Source organism: Eurosta solidaginis, chromosome 2, assembly GCF_040869045.1.
Source record: "Eurosta solidaginis isolate ZX-2024a chromosome 2, ASM4086904v1, whole genome shotgun sequence".
Taxonomy (NCBI): domain Eukaryota; kingdom Metazoa; phylum Arthropoda; class Insecta; order Diptera; family Tephritidae; genus Eurosta; species Eurosta solidaginis.
Genome location: NC_090320.1, coordinates 198,739,897 through 198,762,651, shown reverse-complemented (window position 1 = coordinate 198,762,651; position 22,755 = coordinate 198,739,897). Strand labels below are relative to the sequence as shown.

Sequence of the window (22,755 nt, the reverse complement as noted above, 5' to 3'; positions counted from 1 at the left end):
TGAATTTGTCAAAATAATGTTTGCAGATAGATAAATTTCTTGTTAAAGATTACAAATATTTAATCGATCAAATATAATTGTGAACGAATGAAATGTGTATGTGAGCGCACAGTGTTTGGCGGTAGCACGCGTTCTCTCTAAGTGGCATACCAAAAACCCCACTGGATTAATTTAAAAATATTTTAAATAGAATCAGTTCAATTAAGAACATGCGCTTATTTTCTTATCATTGTGGCAGCCCAACGTCCTCAACACGTCAGCGATTTGACCGACGTGCGTTCCTCCCCAGCGGCCATGCATCAAATTAAAATTCCATAACTCTGCAACAACGCGATAACACGAGCGCCGCCAACACCGCCCAACTGTGCGCACATTTATTATCTTTTGCAAAACTAGTTTATGTATCTATCTAGCGTAAGTGAAATATTTATATATATAGATATATGTGTGTATTGGAGGTGTTGCACTTACCTTCGCTCACGCTAATCACACTGTGCGGCGGAAAAGTCGGTTGATTGTCGTTTACATCGACTATGTGGACGCGTATTGTTGCCGTGCCCGTCATTTGTGGTACCCCCTCATCCGTTGCAATTACCTTCAACTTGTACATGTCACGAATTTCACGATCCAGCACGATATTTGTCTTAACAATGCCACTGAAGGCGGGCTCAATGATGAACGCATTATCATGATTGCCATCGACGATGTGATAGAGAATGCGCGCATTTGCGCCTGCATCCGCATCGAATGCCTGCACCTGCACCACAAATGTACCCTTATTGTTACCCTCCCACACCGTTGTGTAGTACTGCGATTGCGTAAATTGTGGATTATTGTCGTTTTCATCTTCAAGTTCTATGATCAACTCAGCATAACCGTAGAGTAGAGGTGCAGCATCAGTGCGTGCGACGAGTACCAAACGTAATTCGTGCGGTCGCATGCTAGCGGCAGTTGACGGCATATTTTCATCGTCATACGTCGTTTGTAGTCCGCGGTGATTGCGACGCGTCTGCTGCTGATTGTCCAATAGTTGTTGCTCATCTGAGTCAGCAGTTATATTGTCAAAGTTGATACCAAACTCATCATCACTATCATAGAACATGGCACGTCCACGATATGACCCACCGTTAGCTGATGTAACAGCATCGTATGCAGGACCTGCATAACGTTCGTAATCCAAATAAGCAGCATTGGCCACTTTTATTTCGCCGGTAGTTGAGTCTATTGTGAATAAGCCATCTTCATTACCAGCACCAATGGCATAGTGAATTTGCTGCCGACGCCCATCATTACGCACAGCGGACACCTGCAATACACGCATACCTGAAGCCATATTTTCACGCAGTTTCAATCGATAAGTGTCATTTTGAAAGCGCAGCACTGGTGTACCCATCGCTATGTCGCCGACGCGTAACTCTATGATACCTAGTGAATTGCGTGCTGGACTGCCTTTGTCGCGTGCCACCACTTCAATATGTAACAGACGGCCGGCATCACTGGCCAAACTCTGTGTGGCGCTTACTACGCCAGTATTGGGATTAATACGAAATTTATTACGTGTTGCCGCTTCAGCATTGTTACCCAGAGAGAAGAGCACTTCGCCGTTCAAGCCAGCATCAATGTCGGTGGCGCTTACTTGCAGTAGCATTTGACCAGGTTGTATGAGAGCCGGTACTTGTGCCCTAAAGGGGTAACGTTCAAAGACAGGTCGGTTGTCGTTGACATCATCAACGACTATTTGTACGGGTACACTCGCAGAACGTGCATCGTAACGACCGCCATCGGTGGCAACCACCAAAAAATTGTAAATATACTCGCGTTCGCGGTCTAGCGCTCTGAAAGAGAATAAAAGTGAAAATATTTGTTACCTATACTGTGTTCCTTTCAAAAAAAAAAAAAAAAACTTGTAGTACAAGAAACATAAACACACAAAAATAATTTGGAAAAATGAATTTTGGAGTCAACGCTGTTGCTCGTTGTATTTCGTTGTAGCAGATGTGATGGTAGCGTGATCCGCCTTTCATACCGAACGTCCTGGCTGCAAGTGCCAGCCGAAGCAACATCCAATTTATTTATTATTATCATAATATAAATCCTATTTTTAGAAAAGCCTTTTTCCAGCGTGTCTGGAGATGAAATTCACACTAAATTTGGGTTTTCGACCAAAATTTGTTTGTGTGTACATATATACATATATATATACGGGACATAGAAACAGCATAGCCATCCTATTTCGCGCAACGGAGGTTATTTGTTGCTCCCACACGAAACTCACATTTATTTAAATTGAAATGAGCTATGGGCTTGCTATCATCGTGTTATCTATTGGTTGTAAGCAAGTTTTCAGTTTTTAAGACATCGAAAACAGGTCGATAAATCGTCCGTAACAAACCAATAACATGCAGATAAAGGGTAAAAAACCGATAATCCGCGACAATGAAGAGATATTATTGAAATAGGTTCAGGTTAGGTTAGGTTGAACTGGCCTGTCCATGACGACCTCACATAGACTGAATGAATCCGTATTGTTACCAGAAATTTGTTTTAACGACCAAACTAAAAAAACCTATAAAAACCCAGAACCTATGTTATAAAATAACTCCGCCCTCTTGGCAAATACTAGAAGCTTCCTAGGACTTTAGCTTGCGGTGGCTGGAGGAAGTCGTTCCAAACCTCCAAAGGCAAGGCACGAATGCGCGGTTTGAGGTGGTGGATAAAGCGCAAATCCCCACGGTACCAAAAGTTAAGGTATGGATACCATGAGTGATGAAGTCGGAGGATACACTGCGACTTCTGCAGAATCAGAATCCGAACATACCGACACAGGATTGGAAGGTACTTACTGTATCTCGGCCTACCGAGGATGGTCAGTTCTACATCTTCCAAATAAACAAGCAGGCGGAGGATATTTTGTACACGCAGCTTGGCAAAATGTCCTTTGGCACTGGCAAAATTTACATGCGACTCAGGAAAAGAAGTCCCGAGGATAAAAATCCTAACACGCTGGAAGTGGGCGAAGTCGAAAAGGACCTCAGAAGCCTAAGGGAAAAAAGACAGGTGGAGGTCCCCGACGTCACCACGAACGTGCTAGAAGAGGACCAACCGCTAAATGGTGCTGTGACTCGCACAGAGGAACACACGGCACAACATTCACGAGGGGCTGAAGGGGGCCTCGAATACTCTAAACCAAAAGGGCAAGAGGAGGACGACGACGTCAAGACGAAGGTGCTGGAGGGGGACAAACAGCCCAATGGTGCTGCGAGTCCTACAGATAAACCTCCAACACAGTAAAGTGGCGTCGAGCGAACTCCTCCTAACCCTTGAGGAGGGTTCGTTTGACGTGGCGCTGATCCAGGAGCCGTGGCTCTCATCGGGAGGAAAGGTTTCTGGACTTAGCGCGCGCGGGTTTGGCGTTTACTACGCACAAACGGAAGGACGGGTGCGAGCTGTAGTAATGGTAAGGAAACAGCTGCATTCATATATGCTGCCTAATTACACCACCGAGGATCTCGTAGCGGTGGCCGTTGAGCAAAAGAATAAGCAGGCATTTATCCTGGCGTCCTGCTACATGGCCCATGCTGCGGAGGTTCCACCGATGGAGTGCAAAAGGCTAGTACAGGAGGAAGGGCGCAAAGGGCGGTTGGTCATAGGCGCAGATGCAAATGCGCACCACAATGCGTGGGGAGGAGCAGATACGAACGAGAGAGGCGAATCTCTATTTTGTTACATCCTGCAAACCAATTTGCAGATAGCCAACAGGGGAAATGTTCCTACATACATTGGTCCAACATCCAGCAATGTTCTGGATATTACATTGAGCTCCGAGCGTGATATATCAAGGTATGATTGGATGGTTCTCGATAGACCATCCTTCTCCGACCATGCGTATATAAGCTTCAGCATCCTACTAAAGAGGGTAGAGAAGGGAGGAACCTTTAGAAACCCTAGGCCAACGAATTGGACTAAATTCCAGAAACATGTAGAAACGAAACTGGGACAACCCAAAGAGGTTGCTAATGTAGAGGAACTGGAGGAGTCGAATGAATTCCTAACAAGGACGCTTATGGCTGCGTATAACAAAGCTTGCCCTCTAAGAAGATTCAGAGGAAAAGCAAAGCCGCTTGGTGGAGCAATGAGCTGAGTCTTCTAAGAAGACAGGTAAAAGAAATGTTTAAACTCGCAAAGACCGCGGAAAGCGAAGCGTGTCGGGACGAGTACAGGGATCTACTGAGGATCTACAAGCGTGAAATTACCAGGGCGAAGAGAAACTCATGGAAAAGTTTCTGTACGGACATAGAGTGCTCCAGTGAAACAGCACGGTTGAAAAAAGTCCTAGCAAAGGGAAACATAGTCCAGGGACTAATAAAGAAAGAGAACGGGGAATGGTCACGTGATAGTGAGGAATCCCTTGAGGTGCTTCTTGATACACATTTCCCATCGGGAGACGGTTTAGAAGAACCAGCAGACATCACTCACACTTCGATCACGGAGCTAGTGGTGCCGGGCTTGGTGACCGATACCAAGATCGAGTGGGCAGTGAAGACGTTTTCTAAGTTTAAATCGCCGGGCCCAGATGGTATATTCCCGGCCATGCTACAAGTCTCAAGTAGGGCGGTCGTGGAATGGCTTAAAATAATATTCGATGGGTGCATAAGACTGAATCATGTACCGCACTCTTGGAGAACTGCTCGTGTAGCTTTTCTACCAAAGGCGGGGAAGATCGGTCACGTGTATCCCAAAGACTATAGACCCATTAGCTTAACATCATTTCTGCTCAAAACCTTTGAGAGGCTGATAGATGTGTACATAAAGTCCAACGTGGATGAAAAGCTGCTCTCCACAACACAGCATGCGTACACCAAAGGCAAGTCGGTAGACACCGCATTGCATAGGGTGGTAATAAGCATAGAGAAATCCCTGGAATATAAGGAGTATGCTCTAGGAGTCTTCTTGGACATTGCCGGGGCTTTCAATAATGTTGCAAAATGGGCGATTATAGATGGTCTTAATTACATTAAAGTACATCCTGCCTTAATCAGATGGATCGGCTGCATGTTAAATTGCAGAAAGATTACATCACAATGGGGATTGTACGAGGCCACGAAATCAGTGGACAGGGGCACGCCGCAGGGAGGGGTGCTATCACCTCTGCTGTGGACACTGGTCATCAACCAACTGCTCAGGCAATTCGATGAGGGACCCGTAAAACTTACGGCTTACGCAGATGACGTTGCAATTGTCATAAGTGGAAAATGCCTTCCAACGATTAGTTCTTTGATGGATCGGGCGCTTCGGGATATTCATACCTGGGCATCTAATGTCGGGCTGAAAGTCAATGCGGAGAAGACGGATATGGTCTTGTTTACAAAGAGGTACAAGGTCCCAAATTGGACCAGGCCTAAGTTAGGAGCGGTGACCTTACAGGAGAAACCTTGCACAAAATATCTAGGAATCATCCTAGACAGTAAGCTGTCATGGAAGCTCAACTTGGAGGAGAGGGTCAAGAAGGCCTCAACGGCACTCTATGCGTGTAAAAGAATGCTGGGGTGTACGTGGGGCCTATCGCCCTCTCTTTCTCATTGGGTTTTTACAGCGATTGTAAGCCCTATTCTATACTATGGAGTTCTTGTTTGGTGGAAAGCCACACAAAAAACAACATACCTCAAAAAATTAGAGGGGGTATGCAGACTATCGATGCTTTGCATTACGGGAGCCCTGAAAACAACCCCGACGGCTGCACTGTATGCCATTCTGCACATTCCACCTGTAGACCTGGTAGCAAAGAACAAAGCGTTAACGACCGCAACCAGGCTCGATGTTTCGGGGCAGCTTGAGCGCCGACCATATGGCCATAGTAGTATAGCGTCCTCAGTCACAAGACGAACAGACTACATGATTCCCTACCTGCACTTTGAGGGAGATCTTAAGGCCACAATAGAGGTGGACGGTTGGCGCAAGGGTGCGCAAATGGCGGACGAGGCGATACATGTGTACACCGATGGTTCCAAAATAGTGGAAGGAGTAGGGTCTGCGGTATACTGCGCTGATCCGGAATTAAGCAGATCCTACAGGCTGCCGGATTACTGTAGCGTTTTCCAAGCGGAAATATTAGCCGTAACCAAAGCAGTAGAAACCCTGGAAGAGAATAGCTTAAGCTGCAACCGTGTTAACTTTTATATTGACAGTCAAGCAGCAATTAAGGCAATAATCTCGCATAGCACAGCATCTAAATGCGTGTTAGAGTGTAAGCAGTATCTGGAGAGAATCGGGACAGGGAGAAGCATACATCTATATTGGGTCCCAGGGCATATGGGAATAGATGGGAATGAAAAAGCGGACGAATTAGCTAAAAAGGGCGCATGCCTTGAAGCTTGCTCCGTAGACGTCCCAATTAGATTGGGCGAGATTAAGCGAATGCGAGAGGTGCACATGATCGACCAAGCAGAAAAGGCGTGGGTTCAAGCGCGGGGCTGTAAAGTGTCGAAGATTATGTGTAGGTCTTACAACCTTAGACTAACACAGTTGCTTCTATCATTAAAAAGAGAGGACTGTAGACTCATGACGGGTATTCTGACTGGACACTGCCTTCTGGCGTCGCATGCCTTTAAATTAGGCTTGGTCAGTGATAGCAGGTGTAGGAAGTGCGGGTTGGAGGAGGAAACGATCGAGCACGTTCTGTGCTCGTGCCCTGCACTTGCCAGGCTAAGACTCCAGCTATTAGGAGTGATACAGCTGTCAGATCTAGAAGCAGCAAGTGGCTTAAGTCCTAGGAAGCTTCTAGTATTTGCCAAGAGGACGGAGTTATTTTATAACATAGGTCCTGGTTTTTGATAGGGTTTTTCAGTTTGGTCGTTAAAACAAACTTCTGGTAACACTACGGACTCAATCAGTCTATGTGAGGTCCTCATGGACCGGCCAGTTCAACCTACCTACCTTCCTAGGACTTAAGCCACTTGCTGCTTCTAGATCTGACAGCTGTATCACTAAAGCTGGAGACTTAGCCTGGCAAGCGCAGGGCACGAGCACAGAATATGTTCGATCGTTTCCTCACCCAACCCGCACTTCCTACATCTGCTATCACATTTAAATGCTGTCCTATGCGAAATTATTGCCTTAATTGCTGCTTCACTGTCAATATAAAAGTTAACACAGTTGCAGCTTAAGCTATTCTCTTCCAGTGTTTCTACTGCTTTGGTTACAGCTAATATTTCCGCTTGGAAAACGCTACAGTAATCTGGCAACCTGTAGGATCGGTGTATTTCCGAATCAGCACAATATACCTTCCACTACTTTGGAACCATCTGTGGACACATGTATCGCCTCGTCCCCCTTTTGAGCACCCTTGCGCCGAACGTCCACCTCTATTGTGGCCTCAAAATCTCCCTCGAAGCACAGATAGGGAACCAGGTAGTCTGTTCGTCTTGTGATTGATAACGCTATACTACTATGGCCATATGGTCGGCGCTCAAGCTGACCCGAGACACTCAGCCTGGTTGCAATTGTTAACGCTATGTTCTTTGCTAGAAGTTTTACAAGTGGAATGTACAGAATGGCATACAGTGAGGCTGTAGCATTATGCGTCATACCCATCTATGTAATACACTTGCGGCAATACGCATCATGAACCTCCATGCCAAATATATTTTAATAGCAATCATATTACAATATTATACAACATAAATTATTGAACTAACCCAGACGGTTAACTAACATCAATGGAATGCCGAATATGAAACCCGTGTCCGTTCACCGCTAATAAATTTTGCTTATTATTTACATACAACCAATTATGGGAACTAACCAAGTTCCCGCATTGATCTGCTAAGGTTGCGAAACAGGCATACAAACTTACATGTATGCCTTACATTAACCAAAGTACTTGCATTGATCTGCTGACGTTGCTAACAATGTATGCAAACTTACATATATGCACACCCCATTACCAATGTACATATTTTTAGTTTATTATACCTTTCATGAAAATGAAATGGTATATTAATTTCGTCACGAAACCGAAAATTGTAAGTCCTTAAAGGAAAATAGATAGACCCACCATTAAGTATACCGAAATAGTCAGGTTGAAGAGCTGAGTTGATTTAGCCATGTCCATCTGTCCGTCTGTCCGTCTGTCTGTTTGTATGCAAACTAGTCCCTCAATTTTTGAGATATCTTGATAAAATTTGGTGAGCGGGTGTATTTGGGTGTCCGATTAGACATTTGTCGGAACCGACCGGATCGGACCACTATAGCATATATCCTCCATACAACCGATTTTTCAGAAAAAGAGGATTTTTGTAATATCTTACCCAATTTAACAGATTGAAGCTTCAAACTTGACCATATACTTTCGTATATTGCACATATTGTTGCCTGAAAAAATTGATGAGATCGGTCGTATATATAGTATATATCCCCCACAACCGATTGTTCAGATAAGGAACTTTTCGTAATTACTGCCCCATTTTAATAGCTAGAGGCTTCAAATTTCAAAGAATGCTTAGGTATATAGCATATATTGTTGTCTGAAAAAATCATAGATATCGGTTGTATATATAGTATATATCTCATACAACCGATTGTTCAGATAAGAAACTTTTCGCAATTTCTACCCCATTTTAACAGCTATAAGCTTCAAATTTCACCGATTGCTTACGTATATAGCATATATTGTTGTCTGAAAAAATCATATAGATCGGTGGTATATATATTATATACTTCATATAAACTGTCATTTTTGCCACTTTTTTACGGCTAGAAGCTTCAAAATTCATCAAATTTCATCAAATAGTTACGTTTACGTCATACATTTTTGAAATACGTGATTCGTAGTCATAGTTTTTACATGCAGACCACAAAAAACGTGAAGCTTTGCATCCTCACACAGATTACCTACCTATTTTTTATTTTATATTTATCTTAAAAATCGTTAAGGTATACAGATCTGTTCACTATATATTTCTTATCTTATATATCCGATTATTCGGAGATTACGAACGGGATAAGATTATTGTTCAGCCCCATTCATCAAAGGTATGAAGTCTTCGGCACAGCCGAAGACAGTCCCGTTCTTACTTGTTAGTATTAAGATTATTATGAATGTATAGGTTAAGTAAATTACTATAAAAGAGAAAGCAATTATTTAATAAAGAAGATTCATGTTTTGACTACGAACGTCTTAGCTTCTTTCATTTTTAAAATTAAACACTTTTCAAGGCCGTCGGGATTGTTTTCAGGGCTCCCGTAATGTTAAGCATTGATAGTCTGCATATCCCCTCTAATTTTTTGAGGTAGGTGGTTTTTGGCATGGCTTTCCATCAAACAAGAACTCCATAGTATAGAATAGGGTCTACAATCGCTGTAAAAACCCAATGAGAAATAGAGGGAGATAAGCCGCACGTACATCCCAGCATTCTTTTACATGCGTGAAGTGCCGTTGAGGTCTTCTTCACCCTCTCCTATACGTTGAGCTTCCATGAGCTTACTGTCTAGGATGATTCCTAGATATTTTGTGCAAGGTTTCTCATGTAGGGTAACCACTCCGAATTTAGGCCTGGTCCAATTTGGGACCTTGTACCTCTTTGTAAACAAGACCATATCCGTCTTCTCGGCGTTGACTTTCAACCTAACATAAGATGCCCAGGTATGAATATCCCGAAGCGCCCGATCCATCAAAGAGCTAATCGTTGGAAGGCACTTTCCACTTATGTCAATTGCAATGTCATCTGCGTAAGCCGTAAGTTGTATGGGTCCCTCACCGAGCAGTTGGTCGATGACCAGCATCCACAGCAGAGGTGATAGCATTTTGATGGATGTTGCACCAATGTATGTAGGGACATTTCCTCTGTTGGCTATCTGCAAATTTGTTTGCAGGATGTAACAAAAACGAGATTCGCCTCTCTCTTTCGTATCGGTGGAACCTCCGTAGCATGGGCCATGTAGTAGGATGCCAGGATAAATGCCTGCTTATTCTTTTGCTCAACGGCCACCACTACGAGATTATCAGTAGTGTAATTAGGCAGCATATACGAATGCAGCTGTTTCCTTACCATTACTTCAGCTCGCACCCTTCCTTCCGTTTTCGCGTAGTAAAGGCCAAATCCGCGCGCGCTCAGTCCAGCAACCTTTCCTCCCGATGAAAGCCATGGCTTCTGGATCAGCGTCATGTCAAAGGAACCCTCCCCACGGGATAGGAGAGCTGGCTCGACGGCACTTTACTGTGTTGGAGGTTTATCTGTAGGACTCGCAGCACCACTAACCTGTTTATCCCCCTCCAGTACCTTCGTCGTGATGTCGTCGTCCTCCCCAAGCCCTTTTGGTTTAGAGTATTCGAGGCCCCCTTCAGCCTCTCGTAACTGTTGTACCGGGTACTCCTCCCTGCGACTCGCAGCACCATTTGGCTGTTGGTCCTCTTCTAACACTTTCGTGGTGACGTCGGCTACCTCCAACTATCCTTTTTCTCTTAGACTTTTAAGGTCGTTTTCGATTTCGCCCACTTCTAGAGTGTTGGGATTCTTATCCTCGGGACTTCTCCGCCTGCTTATTTATTTGGAAGATGTAGAACTAACCTTCCTAGGTAGGCCGAGATACAGTAAGTACCTTCCACTCCTGTGTCGGTATGTACGGATTCTGATTCTGCAGAAGTCGCAGTGTATCCTCCGACTTCATCAGGCATGGTATCCATACCTTAACTTTTAGTACCGTGGGGATTTGCGCTTTATCCACCACCTCAAACCGCGCGTTCTTGCCTTGCGTTTGGAGCTTTGGAACCACTTCATCCAGCCCCCGAAAGCTCGCGACGTTGTCGCACGCTATCATCTTCACACCATTATACAAACCCCCGAATCGAAGGTTTGAAGGGGCTTACTTGGTTGTTCCGCATCACCCTAAGCATAAAGTAATAAGCTACCTTTCTACAGATCTCCATCTTTCAGTAGTCATCTGTCCGAAAGGACTGCTACGATCAACCAGCGCCACAGTCAGTACTGCTTTCCCACATCACTCATCTTCTCGGGAAAAGTTGGAGCCTTAGTGATATCTCCCTTTGGCTTGGCACCTTCGAGAAAGCCAGAGTCTTAGCGCTAACTCCCTTTGGCTTATCGTCTACTTCCGTAGTTAGAAATTCCCTATGACTCGCTGCGTTCGAGGTAGTTGCTACCTCGCTATTGAGGACCACCTGTTTTACAGCTTTGGGCCTACTTGTCTTGTCTATGCGACTGCCCTGCCTCGCGGCTCTGGGACTAGGTCCATTCTGCCTCTTGAAAGCAGGCTTGTCGTCTTCCGCCGAACGTTGCCTCTTCATTCTGCCGTTCGACGCGTCTTCCTCCTTGTACCGGTTGCAGAACCGACGGTTTCTCGCACCAATTTGAAATAGAGAATGTCGAAAACAATTGAAAACAAACTAGCGGTAGAGGTATATTATTTTTCTTTAAAACCTTGCAGGAACATGTAATATATATGACCCTGTAGGACTAGCGGTAACAGTGGGTTTTAGTTTTATATGTGAACCCATTACTTAGATATATACCGAAATGTGGATCATTGTGGATGTGGATGTGTTAATGAGGGTTTTAACACGGGGCGGCGGTTAAGAAGTGGAAAGGAGAGTTATACGAAAAGCCATATGCAGAAAAAGAGAAAAGTGAAAATAAGGGATAGTAATGGGAACTGGAGGGACGAAAATTGGAAGGAAAATGGAGAGATTTTGAGCAAGCGCAAAATCAACTAAAAGTAGAAAAAGGAAATAAAAATGGAGAAAGGAGATTAAGAAGAGTAGGAGTGAAAGTGGGATTGGGAATGGGAGCGGAAATATGTTTTGGAGTGTGAAGGAGATGAAAAATGGAAGAGAAAGTAAGAAGAATAATAGAGAGAGTAAATGAAGGCAGAGCTATTGCCTGTTGCTATAGTAGTTCAATAATTTCGTCCCAACTAAACTGAGAATCTGCCAATTGTTGTTCGGCATATGAGCCCATTTAAAAATAGGCGCAAAATTCCATCCCCATAGGCGATATAGTATAGGGTAAAGGTGGGTAGGTGTTGTTTTTTCACAAGAAAAGTTTTATTTGATGTGAAAAAAGTTTTATTTGACTTGAAGATGGACGAAAAAGCGCAAGAAGAGTTGCACTCAAGCAAACTAGAGTTGAAACTTTTTCCAGTCCAGTTGGTGGCTGGAACCTACAAAAAAATGTTGGTGTCAAAACTGCACTTTGTGGCGTTGGATTTTATCTACAAGATTAGCTGAAAAAAACTATTCTAAAAATAGATATTTTGGATGTTGCTTCAGCCGTCACATGAACCCAGGACGGTCGGTATGAAAGAGAGTCCCAAAATTGTTTTTGATATTAAAAGGTAATACTGTAAATTACACTAAGCTTTTTCACATTGCACCATTACTCCGAAAATTGTTAACACTGCAATTTTTTTTTTTGTTAATAATTCAGCAGTTTTAACGACTAAAGCTTTCAGTATTATTATTTTAACCACTTTTTGGTTACCGGATTTTTTGAGATTTTTTTTGTGATAACACTATATATTATAAATTTTTGTTAAAGGTGGCCTAACACATAATACATTTTTCTGAGCAAACTTAGGGTCCAACTAGTTTGGATTACTTTAAATTTGCAATTAAACGCTGAACTGATTACAAGGTGCCCTTTGGTAAAGTATGTCCTAATGAGTCTACGCTTTGGTTCCTAAGGAATATTATAACTTATAAAGCAAGCAACATTTCATACTTACACCTGAAAATTCCACCATTTCTCTTTCCACTACTTTTTTGCAACATGTTGCTGAAGACTTATTTAGTATTTTTAGTTCTGCGAAAAAAAAAAACTACGAAAGAACCGATCGCTGACAGTGTTAGTGTGAAATGTTAAGGAAACCAAAGTTGTAAATCTTACAAAATTTTTACGGCTTAACCAAATACTGTGAAGGAAAACGGTAAATACTTTAAACAAAAAAGCTTTGCCAGTTTTTGGTGACATTTTTTAGTAACCTATCGTTCGTTTAGGAACAGTGTGTATGTTCAGCGAAAATATTTTCTATAGAGTTCTTTTAATGAAAATTAACATGGTTACTCCGTTGCAAGAAAAAGTTCAAATTTTTTAGTACTGTAGATTTACATCAAATCACAAGCATTCGAATGTTAATTACTTATAAACTTAATACAGTAATAAGTAAATATCTGTCACACTTACCCCACTGTTGTGATCACACCCGTTTTGCTGTCAATAGCAAACAGCCATTGTGTCTCATTAGCTAGCGAGTAAACTAAGCGCGCATTTACACCCAAATCAGCATCTGACGCTTTGACGCGCAACACACTTGCGCCTATAGCCGCATTCTCGGCAATATTCGCTACATATTTCTTTTGCTCAAAACTTGGATCATTGTCATTTTGATCCTCGACGGCGACAGTGATGTTGCAGTGACCCTGATAACTGGGCTTGCCTTGATCTTGAGCCTGGATCTGTAGCAGATAGCGTGAATGTTGCTCACGATCGAGAGGACGCGCTGTTAACTCGCCAGTATGCATATCAATGCTAAACTTATTGCCAACATTGCCACCTAGAGTGATAAAAAGACGAAAAAAAAAAACAAAAAGGGAGCAATGTAAGTGTGATGCAAATAATAAGTCGATAATAAAGCTTTGACAATGTTAAACTTCTTTCAAATTTGGCGCATTATATTACTCATTCTTACCAATAATGCTGTAAATGATATCACCATTTGCACCCTCATCGAGATCGGTCGCTACAATTGTATGTATAATAGCCAATTCGTTACTTTCCGGCACAGAGAGTGGATAACAAGCACCCGGACGAAATTCAGGCGCATGATCATTAACATCGCTGATTGTGATGATTATTGTCGCAATGTCAAATAGTCCACTCGATGCAGTGGCTGTGGTTGGGAATGCTGCTAACGTTTCAGTTCCTACCGACAATGCGGTAGTGCTGCTTTTCGTTGTAATGCTTGCACTTGAGGTAGCGGACGCTGTGGCGGCGGCCGCTGCGATATTATTGGTGTCATATACGTAGATTGGTATCGTGTAGCGTGCTTTTGTTTCACGATCAAATTGTCCGCGTGTGGTGACAATGCCGCGCTGTCGATCAACATTGAAGTGATTATCGGCGACACCTGCTGGTATTTCGTAGCTAAGATTGCCTAGAAAAACGAAAGAAAAAACAAAGAAGAAGGCATATGTAAAAATGGCAGGTATGATATAGCGAAACGATAATGTTGTGTTTGTGTGTGTGTATGTATGAGAAAATAAATATTTGCGAGAAAATTATATTAACCGTTAATTTGACTTTGCATACTGGTGTGTGAGTAATTAGGATCGTATAAATATACATACATACAAAAATGCATAATATAGGTACCCATGAAGGTGAATGCAAGGTGCAAGCCTTAATTTGATTGCATGTATTTTGATGTTGATGAATCTGTCAGTGGAGTATCTGACAATCAGAAAGTGATTGGCGATCTTTGACAGTTTTGTCATGTCAATCAAAATCACTGATTGCGGAAGCACGAACAAGTGAACTATGTACATAAGTTCGTGAACCTTTAATGCATTCATTGTTTTCGTAGCTACAATAACGGTGAAGTGTTCAAAAAATGCTATTAAATGAAGTGAATGGATTCACATCAGAATTTTGTTTCCCTCATTTTGTCCTATCTAAAACGAAATTAGCTCTAAATTGCTTATAAGCTAAACGAACCTTACTTTCTTACTTAAGGAGTAACAATTTTTGTAAATGTAATTTTATCGGACTCATCGGACTCTCGTTATTCACGTTATGTGCTTATATGATCTCTAAATAGATTGGTAATAATTACCTGGTATTCGAGCTATATTCGGACTCGAGTGTTTCAGTTTTACAAAAGCATTCTTCTTAATTTTGAGCGCTTGACTTCCTTCAGGGTTTTTGTTTTGAACGAAACAAAACTTTGAAGATAGCACAACAACGATATCCGTTTGTCACCAAACCAAAATTGGGAAGGAGTGACAGATAATCGTTCCACAATTAATATTACTCTCGGGTTTAATAAGAAGTCAGGAGAGAAGCAATCACAAGTATTAGGGATAGCGCACAACAAGCCGCAGTGGCTAAAAAAATGCTCAGTTCCAAATATCAGAATTTCAGAGTTCCAGAAAATTCAGTTTAAGTTAGCAGAACGAGAGTGTATCGGAATCGGCAAAGTTTATCTATAGCAATTGCAGACATGGAACATTGGAACTCCCTTGATCATCTAATGGAGAAACAAACTTCAAACAATAAAAAGGACCTTGACGAAAATTGGAAGGGAAAATTTAGAGAGAAGTCGGGAAATTAAGAAAGAGGAGGGGTGTGAGTAAAAATAAGAATAACGGCAATGGTTTGAGAAAAAGTAGTAATAGGAGGGATAAAAATAACATTAGGATTAAGAGTAATAGTAAGAATGAGACTTAATAAGGGCAAGATAAGGAAAAGTGAGAGGAAACGGGAAGATATGCGGTAGAATGAAATGGATATGGAAACTGAGTGATCCGATCAATGTATACTAGAAGGAAGAAAAGGGTGAGACAGGGTAGAGGCTGGTGGGCAGATAAAGTCGGAACAACGTCTGTCAGGTTTAATCATATGGCTGGAAATATTTCATTTCGTCTAAAGTAACGATCTCGCAACCATAAAACTTATTTTTTTGCCATCGGGTAAGTCATTACGATCTAATTCTTTTAAGCATCGTTGCCATAAAGTTTTCCGTAATATATTTTTACGGAAGGGGGGAGCCGCGTGTAGAAGTTCACGTAAGTGGCGAAAGCTACTGATCGACATTCACCAGGGAATGACCATGGTGACTCTTTTGCATGCGGTTCAAGTAGCTCACTACTTCCGGTCAGTTGCCGTCAAGTATCTTCATCAGCAGCGTATGACCTCCATAAGGTGCGGCTGTAAGCGGGCGTCTGTCTTGGATCAAGCGGCGAGCTATATAAATGTGCAAGGAATACGTTCATCCCAGCTGAGCGCGTTGTGCGCTGGGCTTAGGATCCGTCACATAAAACCACACTCCAATGAAAACGAAAACCAGGCCTCGGATAAGAAGACAACCCTTTACTGACGACGAGCCCTGAAAACTTTTAAAGGACTATGATGCAGCTGGAATGTCCGTTCCCTTTATGTGATTGGTGCAGATGTCGGGTTGGTTCCTGTGCTCGTGAAAGCAAAAGCCGACATCACCGCCAATCAAGATGGACGAAGGAAGGAAGGAAAAATATACAAAAATTGTTATATTTTGTTGAGTGGCCATGCAAATAAGCATATTTTCGGCATCGTATTTGTGTTGCGGGAGAGACTTTGTCACGCCTGTGGACGAACGTCTCGCTTCTATTCGCACAACAGCAAATTGTTTTTAATACATCATTTATTTGCGCCCATTCAAAGTCGTGCTTGACGACTTTAACGCCAGTTGGGCAAAGAAGGTGTTTTTGTCCCCACGGTGGAAAAGTTTAGCCTACACAATAAGACCTCTTTTAATGGACTGAGGCCTATCGACTTCACCGGTACTCAAAACAGGTTCATATGTATCACGATTTACATGCATAAAAATATACATCGAGCTAGATGGCTATCGCCCAATGGAAATACACGCAATCAGAACGACCACATTTTGATAGACAGACGGCATGCCTTCAGTGTTAAGATGTGTGCAGTATACGAGGACCGTACATAGACTCGGATCACTATCCCGTTGGAGCCCAAACTACGCAAGGAACAAACATCCCAAAGAAAGCTAGAAGTCGAAAGGCTGTCAATAATTTCGCATCTCTACTCTCACGCCTGCTCTCAATTAGAAAAAAACAATTTTCTAAGTGGAGCCGCCTCTCGGCAGTGATTTGGCAAGCACTCCGAGAGTTTTTCTACCAAGAAAAGCTTCTCAGGAAAAACTCATCTGCCTTGCAGATGCCGGTCGGAGTCGGCGTAAAGCATGTAGCTCTCATTCCAATTTGTAGGAAAAACTAAAAGGAGCAGGACGCAAATTGGAAGAGAAGCTCGGCCTAAAATCTCTTCGGTGGTTATCGCGCCTTGCATTTATTTATTTCCATATTGATTCTCGCCTAGCACTGCTTATAGCGAGCACACGGTCGTCAACTACGACTTGCGGTCAGCACTATAACTTGAGGCTTCATCGCCCTCTCTGTCTTGTGGAAAAGGAGAAGTTCCTCAAAAGCAGGACTGTGGATTGTTTTACCGTTCGTGCCAATTAAATATAAATCGTATAAGTTTAAAAAGTCAACTCTCAATCGATTTTTTAGTTATGATGGGTAAAATATTATATTTTGTTTATATGTATTTATATGGGTAGGCATGTGAAGATAAAAAGTTATAGGAAGTTCACTAATCAATACAGGAAACTTCGATGATTAGTTTTTATTGCAACATTTTTTGCTACTGATGATGTCGGTGTTCGCGCTCATCACTGTGGTCCCTTTGTTGTTGTTGTTGTATTAAAGTTAAAGTACAACATCACTGTGGTTCTATCAGCGCGTATTTTACATAAGCGGGAAAGCGATAAATCTTTTAGTTTTAATTAATACTAAAATAAATAATAACATGTCCTTGAGAATAAAACATGTAATTAAAAACAAACAACATGACAACAACAACAGTGTAACAGCGGCGGCATTCAGGCAGGTAAACGATCAATAAGCAAAGAATTAAATCAAGAAATAAGCAAGAATTCTCAGGTAGATATATCTGTATGTGTGTATGTATGTAATGCTTATTTGCAGTTTAGTTTGTGCATCAGTAGCCGGGGACGGGGCAGCGGTTTGTATGTCTTATGGCTGCTTTGAAGGGGCTGAACATAAAATGAATGCCATAAACTGAATGCAAATAAAAAATCAAAGGAAACCGTCGTCTACTTAATTTAACAGTGGCGGTCATAAATTTAGCAACATAGTCACCAAAATGGCAGATGCAGCAAAAACAGTAGAAACAACAGCAATAACTACAAAACAAAAACAACAATACTTGCTTAAGTATTTTCATTGCCAGTCAGCCAGCCTAGTCGGGTAGTGGCTGCCTGAGTAAAGGAGTTGCGTAAATGGAATTGGGCGACGGGTGCAGGCTAACAGCAAATACATATGTACATTCATATGAAGTTTTACATTTATAGGGTAAATGCGTCACTGACGGATATCTGGAGTTGTGGACTTAAAAACTTTATAAATGTTTTTGAGAAATATATAAAACAAATCTCTTTTTTCTAAATTCGAAGCATTGTCTTAATTTTGTTAATCACTTAACCGCCTAAAGGATTTTGGCTGTTTCGTAACAAGTCACGCCAGCTATCCCTGATCACGACAACTGACGCCATATGAGGGCACGAAGGGAGAACAAATCTTCCTCTACCTGCATCTCCCAACTCAGTGGATTTCTCTGCTTCCAAACTGCGGTGTCGACTGAAATAATTTCTTGGCCGGAACGCCTCCTTCCTTTTGCATAGCATGACCTAGCCAGCGAAGACTTTGGGTTTTTTGGCACTATCGTCATATCTACGTAATGTTCATACAGCTGATCATTATACTTCTTCCGGATAACCTTTCTATCGAATACTCCAAGAGCTATCTCATCTTCTCTCGACCTACCATGTAGCAGGACAGGTATGATGAGCGTGATTTCGTCTTCGATTTTTTGTTGCCTACTCAGTCCAAAGTAGCACTTGTTGGCAATAGCTATTATCCGTTTAATTTCTAAGCTGAAATAGTTTTTGCTTTTAAGGCTGGTCCCCGAAATAACAAAATCCTTCACAGTTTCGAATGTATATCCGTCAACAGTGACGTAGGGGGGGGGGGGGACTGGTCGTGAATTGGCTGCTTCTTTCTTGGATGACAGTTAGTACCCCGTGTTTCCTCATTTACCACAAGACCCACTTCGTTTGCTTCTTTATCTAATCCACAGAAGGCAGAAATCACAGCGCCTTTGATAAGGTCAATAATATCAAAAGGGTGTCGCCTTTCTGAAGCCTCGCTTGGTCTCGAATGGCTCGGAGAGGTCTTTCCCAATCCTTGCGGAGTTGGTGGTGTTGCTCAACGTAATTTGGCAGAGCCTTATTTATTATACCCAGCCAGTGGCGTATCCAGGGGGGGGGGGGAGCGGGGAGGAAATTGTGGGGATAGATCCCCCCTTCGTCTCTCAACTTCTTATTTTACTTCGTGATTTATATTAAAATTAGCAATTTTCCTTCTGATTTAGCAAAAAAATACAAGAGAAAATCAAAATCTCTATATAAGTACCTACGTGGGGAGGTAATATTAATATTCAATTTTGTCATGGAGTATACAGTAGTCATGAAATTCCATATCGTCGGTCCCGAAGACTATTTCAGTTCGTTATTTGCGTCGAAGACTAGCTCAGTTCGCTTATTTGCGTCGAAGACTATCTCAGTTCGTTTTGATTTATTAAAAACTGACACTTTTCGCTTGTTTGCTAATTTTGTATTATTTTGTTTAATTTTACTTATTTTTGTATTATTTTACCTTATTTTAGTTTTTGTTTAGTTTATCTTATTTTATTTATTTTTAATTATAAAATTAATAAAAAAAACTAAGTAATTAACATAAAAATAAACAAAATAAAATAATACAAAAATAAGTAAAATTAAACTAAATAATACAAAATTAGCAAACAAGCAAAAGGTGTTAGTTTTTAAAAACAAAACGAACTGAGATAGTCTTCGACGCAATTTGAACTGAGATAATCTTCCGTGGAACCAACGGTATAATCACTTCAAAAATTTTAAAATATTTAAATCAAAAGTGCACATGATTTTAGCAAAAAAAGATTATTGTATGTAAATACTGGTAGTGAATTAAGATACGTGATTTTTGATACATAACAATACCTCACTTTTCAAAAGTTACCAAGTACATCTGGTATCCTCATATTTTGAAATACAACCCTGTAGCTGCTGTCAAATCTTTAAAAATTCAAATGTGATGTTTTCAGTTATTGCATGTTAATAGATATGCTCATTAAAATAATCAAAACGTGTGAAGGTGAGAAAAATAATTAAAAATGGATATTAGAAAGTTTTTTAAGCGGAGCAAAACCCCACTTAAAAGTGAACCTGATCCAAAAAAGAGTGTGAAGATTCAAACTGAAAATAGGTCGCAGCATTGCAGTGAAGCAGAGAGCACAGATGCCAATTGTGAACGTTGTGAACCCTCAACAAGCAGGCAAGCAACTAAAAATGATGTCAGTGAGTTTGCTGTTAAACGGTCTTATTTGTCGACTATGGAAAAATTGGAAGTATTGGACAATTTATGGACGCCCGATCATCGAACAGTGTTCCCAATTTTCGAAAAGCATGCCCAACGTAGCTTAAAGTTTCAGTTCAACTGGTTAAATCAATATCGTTGGCTGGCTTACTCAGGAGTGGAAAAAGGTGTTTTCTGCAAAATATGTGTGGCTTTTGCAAAGTCCGATGGTAGCCACGGCAGTAAGTATGGACAGTTTGTTGTATCAAACTTTGATAATTGGAAAAAATCTCAGGAGGTAAGTGGAGTTGATATACTAAAAGTAAATACTAAATGTCAGGTGATATTAGACGTTTAAAGAGCATGAGGGAAAAAAATACCACCAAAATGCAATAATCGATGCAAATTTATTCAGAGTGCAAACGTCTAATCCTTCCAATTCTATTGTGAAAAAAATCGATTTGTCTAGAAAACAACAAATAATGGAAAATCGGCTCAGGATAATACCCATGATAGAGGCCATAATTTGCTTAGAGCGGGCAGAAGTGCCTTCAAGAGCTCATCGTGACAGTGGCGACATATATGTAACATCCGCGATCGAGAACAAAGGTGACTTTGGAGTTGTAATAAGCTTTCTAAAACATAAATTTATTATTTCCATAATTTAATAAAGGGAACTTTAAAATGATGTTACAGAGCCTTAGGAGATGAAGCGCTTCGAAAAGTTTTAGATAATCCAATAGGAAATGCTAAATATACATCTAGTAATATACAAAACGAAATAATTAAATGTTGTAATGAAATTATTTCGAAAAAGATTGTAAATCGTGTTAACAAAGCTCAGTGCTTCTCAGTTTTGGCAGATGAATCAACGGATATATCAACAATCGAGCAGGGAATTCATAGTAAACAGCTTTTATATTTTCAAAATATGCTTAACTGGTAACAGCAACGAAAACAGCTGTTTATAAGCGCATACCCAATAGGAACAATATTGGTTAAATTGCGTGTGCACATTAAGCTGGGCTGATTTCATGGACCGTTTTCATCGGTAACACTTTTGCACATTTCTGAAGAAGCCCTTAAAAAATGGCGAAAAAATAATTTTTTTTCACCAAAACACTCCTCAAACCCCGAAAAATATTTTATTTTTTAAAAAACTGTTATAGCCAAAGTTGTTAGCGGACAATTTTGTGTCGGGCAGGGCATACATGAAAATTTTAAAATCAAATGAAAATTTTTTAAGTAGATCATGAAGAAAACCTTAAATACAAAAAAAAAAAAAAAAAGTCAAAATACTCAAACTTTGCAGGCTCGAAAATTATTTTTTTGGGTATGCTTAGTGGAACTTTTGTTTCTTGAGCCCAAAACCTATCGAAAAATCGATGGCGCGATATAGGTTAATAAATCGTCCCAGCTTAGTGCACATAAAAGCATACCTACTCACACAAGCGGTTAGATGTTATAAATTCGCATTCACTTATTGCGCTCCAACGCTTCAAACTTCATTTTTTTCTGAATCTAATTTTTTTGATAGTCGTAGTAATACAATTTTAAAATTTAAGGTTTCGATCTGTGTCCGATATGTTGATGAAGATGATGATGGAGAAATCAGATTAAGAGACGATTTCTTGCGTTTTGTTGAAGCAAAATACCTCCGTGGAAAGGATTTAGCAATGCTCATTCTAAACACCCTTGAAGAATGCAATATTGATTATCAATATCTTTTTGGTCAAGGATATGATGGCGCAAAGAATATGTCAGGTCAATTCAGCGGTGTTCAAAAATGTGTTCAGAAGGAGTGTCCTTTTGCTTGTTATATGCATTGCTCAGCACATGTGCTTAATTTAGCCATATCAAAAGCCAGCGTAATAGCACCAATAAGACATACTTTAGGCATTGTGGAAAAGTTGTACTCATTTTTTAATACTCCAAAGAGAAATTCATCTATTTTAAATTGCATAAAGCCGCAGATATAGCACCAAGCGTCAAAAGCCTTAAGTGATTAAGCGTTTCTAGATGGACTTCAAAATATAAGACTTCATTTCATTATTTCCATTTGTACATGCGGCATTGTCTGACATAAGTGAATGGGACGATGCCTCCTCAACTGACGCAATAATATACCAACGATGTATGACTTCGAATTTGTTGTAACTATTCATATAATAGGGGAAATGTTCTCCTACATTCAGCCTTTAAGTAATAAACTTCAACAAATAAACATAGATTTGGCATGTGTTGTAGATTTGGCAGATGCCTTAGTGGCAGAGCTGCAACGTATTCGCTCCGACGAGTATCACTTTAAAAACTTGTTCAAAAATTGTGGAAAGTGTGCAAATGACATAGGAATAGAAATCAAAAAGAAACGATTGAAATCTAACGAAGTTCTGCAATATCTAGCTGATTATTTCAAGGTATCGGTCTTTTACCCATTTATTGACCATATAATAATGGAAATTGATACTCGGTTCAATGAACATAAGACAATTTTCAAAGGATTTGCTTCA

General features: G+C 40.9%; 1 protein-coding gene across 1 annotated transcript in view; it reads right to left on the bottom strand.

The window, feature by feature from the left end:
• ds (dachsous cadherin-related 1) overlaps window positions 1-22,755 on the bottom strand; it is a 609,128-nt gene that overhangs the window by 9,502 nt on the left and 576,871 nt on the right. Inside the window, exons 10-12 of the mRNA XM_067766860.1 lie at window positions 13,699-14,163; window positions 13,194-13,563; window positions 472-1,835 (exon numbers count right to left, since the gene is read on the bottom strand). Coding sequence (XP_067622961.1) covers window positions 472-1,835; window positions 13,194-13,563; window positions 13,699-14,163 — 2,199 coding nt within the window. The remainder of the gene's footprint in view (window positions 1-471; window positions 1,836-13,193; window positions 13,564-13,698; window positions 14,164-22,755) is intronic.